The following is a 10467-nucleotide window of genomic DNA, read 5'->3' as shown; positions in this document are numbered from 1 at the left end:
TGTGTGTGTGTGTATGTATGTATGTATGTATATGTGTGTGTGTGTGTGTGTGTGTGTGTGTGTGTGTACGCAAAGTCTGGGCACAGGTGAAGTCACACAGCGCTGGGGTCAGAGAGACGGAGCTCACACGGGAAATCTGTTCTCCGAGCCCCGAGTTATGTTTTTACGTTAGATTTATCTCCTTGGGCTAGGCCCGCCCTGGACAGAGGTACAACATTTCATGCTTCATAATCCTATTGGCCATTTGGCATGAGCAGGTCAACCCCTGCCTGCGCCTGCTTGCTGAAATGTGATCTAATCCAGGTGTGTGTGTGTGTGTGTGTGTGTGTGTGTGTTGTGATATTCAGGCGGCCACTTGATCAATGAACACTGAACAATGGGTTGTCTGCGCTGCATACCCCCTGTGTGTGTGTGATTTTATTGCAGGACAAAGCAGGACGTAGTGAGTATGCTAAACGGGCCGGGTGGTCATCTCAGGTTGTAGGCCCCCTGTCTCTGCAAGATACCACATGACAAGGCAGAACTTGGAATATGCTAAGTGGGTCTAGGTGGAGGTGCAAAACAGGCCAACAGGTCTTTGTTAAAATGTAAAATAGGCCTTCTGGTTACTTGAAGATACAGACATCCTGTCTCTACAGAATTTGCAGCATACAGTTCCAAAGTTTCACTCAGTAGAATACAGCAGTTATCAATACAGTTTTAATATGTATAAGCAAGAAAAATAAAGGTATGAAAAGTAACAAAAAAAAAAATGAACTGAAAAGTAACTAAAGCTTATAAAGTGACTGAAGCCTATAAGATTCAAATCTTACAGCGGGACTGACCTCTCCACTTGCCCCTTTGATTGTTTACTTGTTACTTGTAGAATTGGCTGTAAAGCAGTTTAAAAGCAACAACCCAGAAATGTTCGCTATGAAATGTATCGCTGTTTTTGATAGCTGTCCTTTATCCCACAGCCAGAATGGTGCATATATGACAGAATGGAAAAATTGAACTGTTTTATTGTACAACTAACAGTAGATTCCTATAACACACCCCTTAACTTTAATACAACTTTCAGACTAAGTAAAAGACTTGGGAAATAACTCATGTAGAGTCTCATGTAGAGTACTTGTAGAGTACTTATAAATGATAAAAATCTAATTTGCTTAAAACAATCATTTTTCATGGTAAAATCATCAGCGTTTTATCTCTTATCCTTTTGATGGGCTTACTAAATGTCTTCTCTTAATATTCTCAAACAAATAACTGCAGTAAATAATTTCAGGTGTGGTTCAATTACATGAGTATACAATTATTAAATGTTTTTAGTTCTCTTCCTCTACTACCTCATCTTTAAACTCTTCTTTCTCCGCCCTTCCTCCTATATGTCTTCTTCCCCATCGTCCTCTTCTGCAGTCCATTCTCATCCTGATCCACCCTCTACACCTACCACTCTCTTCCTCTACCTCCTGCCCATATTTTTCTGCCTCCTCCTTTCGTGCTGCAGCTCTGCATCAACCTGTCTCTAAAGTGTAGTAAGGAGGACACTGTGGTAGTGGGAACGGGGCAGGGCTGACATCCGCAACACGAAGGATAATAACCTGAGATCTGTTATGTAGCATCCATCCAGTGGACGGCTGTTGTACACTATGTACCCATCCACCTGCTCACCTCTGTCCACCCTCTGCTGATCGAGTGAGTGTTTAAGAAGCTCCAGACACTCATCTCCAGTCTGAGACCAACTTCAGGTAGCTATTATGTCCTTCCTCTCCCCCAGCTGGCTAAAGGCTGTATATCATCACACTGCAAAAATACACCTTTCCGGCACTGCTCCCGTCAGCCCATCGTAGAGGTCAGAGGGCGAGATGGAGTCATGGGGCAGTAAAGTCTGGGAGCTGAGAAAGAATACTGTGTGTTAGAGAAATGCTGCATTGATGGCCTCCTGCTGAGCACAAACAGCCTGCTGAATGGTTGACAGGACCACACCATTTGAAGGTGCTGATTGGGATCCGTGTCAGTCAGGAGGCATGCTGGAAGATCATTTTATGGTCACACTCTAATGACAGTAGATTTCTTCTTCTTGGATTTACATGTCACCCAAAAGTGCAGGACTTTTATATTACATGAACTCAGAGCCCAGGTCATTTTTCATATTTTGCCACTCCAAAATGCTTGCTCTATAAGGCAGTTTACTTTATTGTCCCAAAATGGTCCCAGATCCTGAATCTTTGTGTCCTGAGTGCTATTTTTATTGTCCCCCAGACCAGTGGTTCCCAAAGTGGGGGTCGCGGGATGATTCCCAATCATAATGTAAACTAGACTGCATTTCCACTGAGAAACTGCAAATTTGCTTTCATATATTTTGGTAATATTTTTTCATAAAACTGCATAATGTGGACATAAACATGTTTATTTAAAATAACAAAAAACAGTAGAAATATTAGGCCTAAATACTATGTCTCTGACGGGAGGTGATTATGACAGATGAACGACACCATCAATCACGCATCTATTCACAGCACCACAGTGACAAGCGACCATGACAGCTACTTTTTTACATCTAGCTTACAACTGTTTCTAATGTAGTTGGTGTTAGTTTTTTTTTCCACTAGAATGAAACGGTGGTTGTTATCAACAAAAGACAATAGAGAGAGACCAGCGGAGGAGCAGGCGGGGAAACTGGGAGACAACCCGGCGGAGAAGCCGATGGAGAAGCCAACAGACATGATAGCGGAGGAAAGAGAAGCACAGCCGCTAGAAATGCCGTCTACCTCCGATAAAGCCCGCCAAATCCATAAACACCATGTCGGCAAACAATTTTTATCGGACAGGGATCCCGGCTCGCTGAGCACTTCACTGATCCTGACTGGCTCACAAGACTGGCATATTTGTCAAGTATTTTCGAGAAACTGAATGGACTTAATACATCGTTGCAAGGTGAAAACGCAGGCATCATGTCACTGAATGATAAGATCCGGGCATTCACAAGCAAACTGGAGCGCTCGATACAACGCGTTGAAATGGGACAGATTGATATGTTTTCTGAGCTGGGGGAATTCATGGAGGACAACACACTGAGCATAAACACTGTTAGGAGGTCTATCACTACTCACCTTCAAGCACTTCTGGAACATTTTACAAAGTACCTCCCTGTGGAAACGGCCACAGAACAATATGATTGGATAAGATCCCCGTTCACTGTAGACAGGGTGAATCACCTACCGTCTGACATGGAGGACACGCTCATTGAACTATCTTCTGATCGGACTTTAAAGACCACATTTGATTCCAAGACGCTGGCTAAGTTTAGGATTTCAGTCGAGAGGGAATACCCGCAACTTTCCAGGGCCGCTATGGATATACTGATGCCATTTGGTTCGACCTATTTATGTGAAAAGACTTTCTCGGCACTGACTTACATAAAGAATAAATATAGATCGCGACTTGACGTGGAGGATGATCTCCGAGTTGCCATCTCCAAAATCAAACCCAGAATGGACCACCTTTGCTCCATGCACATTGCCCATCCATCACATTAGGTGACTTTTTGCGCAAGCTGTGCATTATGCATGCATGCACACATATCTCATTATGTTCATGTTTTGTCCTGCTCTTGCATATTGTGTGCACTTGTTACATTTGTTTTTACACTGACATTCATTTTAATATTGTATTAAACCCCTTTATTACTAAAATGAACATTTGGTTGTTAGGTAGTGATCGGTTTGTTGTTATACCTGCTTGATCAATCAACTTGCGCCTCTGTGCATTGTTCTGTGTGCAGCATGTTGCATGTGGGGTGAGTGGGTCGCGGGTCTTTTGCAACAATATTTTGTGGGTCGCGGGCTGAAAACTTTGGGAAACCCTGCCCCAGACAGTAGGACAGTGTTAATTTCAGGCCCTAAATATTTGGGAACTGTAGCTAATGCACTTTAAAAAACAAAACAAAAAAAATCTGCTATTGTTATGTATGTATTGTTGAATATATTTATGCAACCATTAATCATAGTAATAAACAGTTTAATCAATAATAAATTGTTAGTTGCAGTGCTATTATTAAACATATCAAAGGTACTGCTTTTCATTTTATGTGGGTTGCCAATAAATTGTATGAATAAAGCATTAACCCCCTGTTTTCAAACAAAAAATGGACTGATGGCCATTTCTTGTGTTGTGTTGTTTTGTTGATGGTTTTAAAAAAAAACCTGTTATGCATTTTCTTTACAACCATATTCTTGAAAAGCGTGCTTCTTCAAGCTTTGTTCTGTAAGGACAGACACACACCAAGCTGACAGTTGACGTCGGGCTGTTGGAGAGTATTTTTTGGGGTTTGTTCTCCTAGTGTGTCCCGCACCGTCAACACTAGTCGGTCCCTATCGGGCTTTTCAGCCAATTCAACATATTGAATCGGCGTTGGTGGTCAAGCCTCATCAATGAGACAGACTACTCTGAGTGGCTGTTGAGCTTGGCGAATCAATGCATAAGAAGAGAACGGTTTGGGAATGCCCCTTCAGCCAATCATTGTAGTAACCATGACTTCACCCATTTAGTGCAGTTTCTCCTTGCTTTTCACTTCCTCTATCTCCTTTCTTCTTCCACAACCAGAGACGGCCAGTTCCATTTGCATATTCTTCTCAGACATTTTGATCAGAAGCAAGCAGTTTTGAACAAGAGGTGTTTTTGTTTATAGCTTTGTTTATACTTATGCATTCTGGTTCTTCTGTCCCTTTCTGAATGGCGAATACAGATTTGGCCACCTGCTGGTAGGGGGAGTTATTCCATTCACACAAACACAGAACGTACATGATAGTTGGGGTGTTGGCTGTAATCTGTGTGGTGTGTTCAAGTGTCACTTTTTCTACCCGGCTGGCCCAGACAAAGCCGACGTGAGGTGACAGCAGTTGGCCTTCAAGCACTGCTAGTTCTTTCACGTCAGCTTAGTGTGTCTCTGCCCTAAGATAGAGAGGTACTGGATCATGGCTGTTTCAGGCTTAAAAAAACAACTTCCAATTTGGCATCTGTTTTTGGAAGCTTTTCTTCAAAGAGCCTTACAGTCAGCATCCAGCTCTTTCAGCATCAATTTACCCATTGTTAACCCAGTAATAAATCCAGTACAAGTTTGCTGAATAAAGCTGATTCTAGAGGCATTCTGGATAAATCACTGAAATATAAATAAGTGGAGTATCAGTACGCATTTCCTTTAGCCAGGTGTCTTCACTTTGTTTGACAGAGCTGATACAGGCAACATGTTGCAACATGTTGCAGTGTTTTATCACTCAGCATCCTGTAAACAACACATTTTTCCATAACCTCACTTTTTTGGTTTTTATTTAAACACAGCTCCTGGCTAACATAAATGGATGACAGAACCCAAATTAGTATATTTTTTGTGTCTAGTTGTTCTTTGTTCAGATATCCATGCCCCTTTGTTTATACCTTACAGGATACATACTAACACATGCAACTGCTTTTAAGACATAGCATCATTTAAGCCAAACTTATTTATATAGCCCACCATCACCAAACAACAACACAAAACAGAACGGCCAGTGGGCCAGTACTGGGCTCCTTCTGGAGCTCTTTGGTCAATTTTTCCTGTCATCAGTTGGAATATCCTAATATTTAGAGGGACGCTACAAGAACCGAAAGAGTTGGTAGCAGTGCTCATTGGAAAACATGGACTGGGCTATTAGACAAAACCATAGGACATTAAACATTGTGGGAAACATTAATGAAAAGCTCTGGTGTAAAATATATATCAGCTGAAAAACTGCTTTACTAAATTTAATACAGCCTATTAAATGTGTTCTTTGCAGCTCTAATATGTAAATAACAAATGTAAGATCAATTTTTATTCTGCTCGTGGAATCCAGTTGAAATCACAAGCAAGAAAAGTTGACAATCTTACTGTATGTAATATAGTAAAGAGTGGGATGTATGTACTGATGTCTGTTAATATCAACTATACTGTATTATAGGGAAGATGTGAAAACCTTAAAAAAAAAACTTATGGCATTTTTATTGCAGTTTGAATTGATGAATGATTTGCTTTTCTGTCTGTCTTGTCACCAGAATGCCCAGAGAAGTGTGCACGACGAGCATGCACAGCAGATGGTGAGTGCTGCCACCCTCAGTGTCTGGGCAGCTGCACAGTCCCTGACAGTGACACAGCATGTGCTGCATGTGTGCATTACTACCACCAAGAGCGCTGTGTGGCTGATTGCCCTCCCGGCACCTACAAGTTCGAGGGCTGGCGCTGCATCAGTGCTGAGCTTTGCTCCAAAGTCCACCTCCCCGAGTTTGACAGCTTCATCATCCACGGTGGAGAGTGTATGCCCGAATGCCCATCTGGGTATACGCGCACCGCACCCAACAGGTGAGCTGCAGTCTACCCTGACCACATGGTGGTGGTAGTCTTGCTGTTGGCATCGCATTGAAACCAGTTTCACATCCTGCTCTTAGTTCATTCTAAGGTTTCATCGGGAGAAGATGAGAATATTATATAAAAGATGCAACAGGGAGCACAGTGGTACAGTCATAGTTAGTTTTATATCATGAAAGTGTTTGGATACGTCATTTAGCTGGGCCTGTAGAACTGGTAAATGGTCTCATACTTTTATAGCACTTTTCTATGCATTGCAGCACACTCAAAGTGCTTTCACACTATTTGGCCATTCACCCATTCGCACTCCCAAGCACTCACGGATTCACGCACCGGTGTCATGACCGGGAGCAACTGGTGTTACTCCTGTAATAATACAGTGTCTTACTCAAGGACACGTCAACATGTTGACTGGGCAAGCTGGGAATCGAACTGCTAATCTTCCAGTTAGGAAACGACCTGCTCTACCTCCTGAGCCATAGCCGCCCAAAAAAATGTGGAAACGCTTCATGAGTTTGCGTGTCATCCTTTCGCAGGGGCCATGCTAATCTACTCTGTACCGTTTCCAATTTATCGTATGTGCTGCTGAGCAAAACATTGGCATTAAATCCGCCGGGGACAGAAATAACAAAACTGAAGGTCAGAGGAGAACCACAAGAGTTTAGCAAATGAAGATACATCAGTGAAATTACACACTGCATGTTTACCGTCTCCCGTCTCTCTCCATATCTTTCTGCCTCCAGTATGTTCTGTAAAGCCTGTGATGGTTTGTGTGATAAAGTATGTGAGGAGAAGGTCATCGACTCCATGAATGCTGCTCAGTCTCTCAAAGGCTGCACTGTTATCAAAGGCAACCTGCACATCAATATCCGCAGAGGCCGTAAGTATCTCAGTTTACCACAGTGAGACTGCTGTTAATGCCAACATTTCTATGCCATTTTTACTGCTGCCAGTGTCAGTTGGAGGACAAAGGAGTGCCCATTAACTTCAACATTCTTCATATAATGTTAAACTAGAGCTGATGACACTACTGTAGTAGATCTGCAAGACATTAGCTCCAGATTTTCCAGTCTTGGGAAATTCAAATATATGGTACTATAAAAACACAAATTATTTTTTGGAGTAAGAATCATAGTTTCATCATTGTAGAACATTTTATGATTCAGAACGATTGTATCCACTTTGGTTTTAGGCTAAAAACACAATAAGTATGTTACTCAACAGCACTACTTGGCTTGAATGCTCAAAGCACTTTGATGCTAATTTGTTTTTGTGTTGTAGAGGTCATGTCAGGATTAGTCTCGGGGAACTGTAAAATGTCCAGGTGTTACTCAAAGCCATAGTCAAGAATAGGCAGGCAAGCAAAAAGTTAATTCATGAGGAAAAATGAGAACAGAAGAGAGTAGGTAGACAAGGAAATTTAGGCCAGTGTGATTTCTTTTCTGACATATTGAATTTGTTGTCAGTAAAACATATCAAAAGTTCCACGAGTTATACAAAGCATGGAATATTAAAGTAAGACTTTCGGGTCAGTCCAACCACAACAGTGACATAAGTCGGTAATAAAAGCTGCGAGTAAGTGCATAAATACATACATAGACTAAATAGACAGGTAAAATTAAGATTTTAATGTGTGTGTGTGTGTGTGTGTGTGTGTGTGTGTGTGTGTGTGTGTGTGTGTGTGTGTGTGTGTGTGTGTGTGTAGACAACATGGTGGCAGAGCTAGAGAGTTTCACAGGTTTGATCCAGAGGGTGACGGGTTACGTACGGATCAGACACTCCCACACTCTGACCTCGCTGACCTTCCTCCGCAGCCTCAGATACATCGATGGAGAAGAACTTCTGGAGGAGTAGGAACACACACACACACACACACAAATACTTTCCCAGTTTTAGCCCCAAGAGCAAGACCTTGAATGCAGCATAACTACCAAAAGCCTAGGGAATAGTTCTCCCAGGGTCATGGAGAGACCTTCACTTCCGTCTCCATCTGCATGTCCTTCGTTTCACAGGAGTCTTACTGTCCCAAGGACCACATTACAGTCATTCCTGAATATTTGGGTGTTATCCAGTTACTCTTCTAACCTCCTCTCCTCAAAAACCCAGTCCCCGGTTAATCTGGTTTCCCAGGTGATTTTTATCTCTTTGTCAAACTGTCCCCTCTGCTGTGTAACTGGGTCATTAAACCACTAGCTGAAAATGGAGACCCACAGAGAAGAGTGAAGTAGGCTGCTGCTACCTTTTGGTTCAGGCTTATAGAAAAGGACAAGTGGGTATATAGGAGTTCCACCTCTTTCAAAACCTCATTGTGCATTTTCCATTATGCACTGCAAATAAGCATTGTCACTGAGGAAAAGCTGGGCTTCAGCTTGACATGCATCACTATACACACAATAAACGTAAGCAGAAACAGTGAATATAGAAGCACATTGTTGATTATCATTTATTCATCCCTTCTTCTTCTTCTTCTTCTGCCCACTAGCTTGTACGCCTTCTCTGCTTTGGACAACCAGCAGCTCCAGTACCTGTGGGACTGGAAGCACCACAACCTCACTATCAAAAAAGGAAAGCTGTTCTTCAGAGCCAACCCAAAGCTCTGCATGTCTGAGATACACAACATGTGGGACAACACGGGCATCCAAGGTCACTTTGATGAGAGCGATTTCCGAAACAATGGTGACAGAGCCAGCTGTAAGGGTCAAATGAGCTTCAGTCTGAAAACCACAAAAATTGACATTATGTCCAGTACAAGTGCAGCAATTACTGTAGCTTACTTGCATTTTGCATGCACCTCCTCTAAGCTTGATGTTGCACTGCACCATGTGTCAGTGTTTACTGCATTACTCCTTCAACGTGACTATTTTCTGCAAATTTTAAGAGAAACATACTGAAGTGCTTTCATTATAATTCTGCTCTGATGCCCACCTAGGTGAAAGCACTGTCCTGAAATTTAAGTCCAACAGCACCAGCAGTACAAGAATAAAACTGACCTGGCAACGCTACCGGCCCCCCGATTACAGAGACCTCATCAGCTTTGTCGTCTACTACAAGGAGGCGTACGTTTTTTAAGAGTAACCCCAGTTGCTGGCTTCTTCTTTTCCCCAGACTGACTGCTGTTGATTGTAGCAGTGATAGGAACTGAAACTTAATTCCCCAAACTTATCAATCAACTTGCTTAATGGCAAAAGTCAGTGATCTGCTGGAACCTTACTATGAGATTTATTAGCAGGATTTAAAATATCCTGAACAACAAAGAAACCAGCAGCTAGATTTCCTTTCAATTTTAGTGCAAAATTTAAGCAAATTTCCAGAAAATCAGCAAAAAAAGATGAGTTAATGCTCATTTAAATTCAACCCCAATTTCAAAAAAGTTGGAATGCTGTGTAAGCTGTAAATAAAAACAAAATGTTTTGAAAACTCCCATACTCATTTTATAACATAGCAAAGATATGTAATGTTTAGATTAATATGTTTTGGTTTACATAAGCTTATTCTGATTTTGGGACCAGCAACACACTCAAAAAAGTTGGGCCAAGGGCAGTAAAAACTGGGGAAGTTGTGTAATGCTAACAAACCAACAGGTCAGAATCATGACAGAATACAAACAGAGCATCCCAGAGAGGCTGAATCCTTCAGAAGTGAGGATGGGGGGTGAGGGTCACCACTCTGTTTGACAAATAGTTCAACAATTTAAGAAAAACTCTTCTCAATGAAAATTGCAAGCATTTGGGATTTTCATCACCTGCTGTATAAAATATCATTAAAAGATTCAGGGAGTCCAGAAAAATCTGTGTAAGCAAGGGACAAGGATGAAAACCAATATTGAATGGCCGTGATTTGAAAACCACTTTCTCTGGACTCAAGCTCATTTAAGATGGACTGAGGAAAAGTGGAAAACTGGTCTGATTAGTCTGAATATGAAATTCTTTTGGAAATCGTTGAGGTCATGTCCTCCAGGCCGAAGAGGAGAGGGATACTCCAGTTTATCAGCGTGATGTCATGGGTCATGGGTCATTAGTGCAACCCAACCTCAGATCTTTTCATAGGGCCCAGAACTGCTAGTGGCACCCGTGTGTGTGTGTGTGTGTGTGTGTATATATATA

At 41.9% G+C, this 10467-nt stretch overlaps 1 protein-coding gene across 3 annotated transcripts in view; it reads left to right on the top strand.

The window, feature by feature from the left end:
• The window catches only part of LOC109969948 (insulin-like growth factor 1 receptor), a 64797-nt gene that overhangs the window by 31479 nt on the left and 22851 nt on the right, over positions 1-10467 (top strand). For all 3 annotated transcript variants that reach the window (XM_020617183.1, XM_020617182.1, XM_020617184.1), the window contains 5 exons: positions 6055-6358; positions 7108-7244; positions 8070-8214; positions 8847-9055; positions 9294-9420. In XM_020617183.1, the coding sequence (XP_020472839.1) occupies positions 6055-6358; positions 7108-7244; positions 8070-8214; positions 8847-9055; positions 9294-9420 (922 nt within the window). The remainder of the gene's footprint in view (positions 1-6054; positions 6359-7107; positions 7245-8069; positions 8215-8846; positions 9056-9293; positions 9421-10467) is intronic.

Source organism: Monopterus albus, unplaced genomic scaffold (genome assembly GCF_001952655.1).
Source record: "Monopterus albus unplaced genomic scaffold, M_albus_1.0 scaffold186.1, whole genome shotgun sequence".
NCBI classification, from domain to species: Eukaryota; Metazoa; Chordata; class Actinopteri; order Synbranchiformes; family Synbranchidae; genus Monopterus; species Monopterus albus.
Note: the sequence above shows the minus strand (reverse complement) of the source record. Positions and strands in the feature narration are given on the sequence as shown.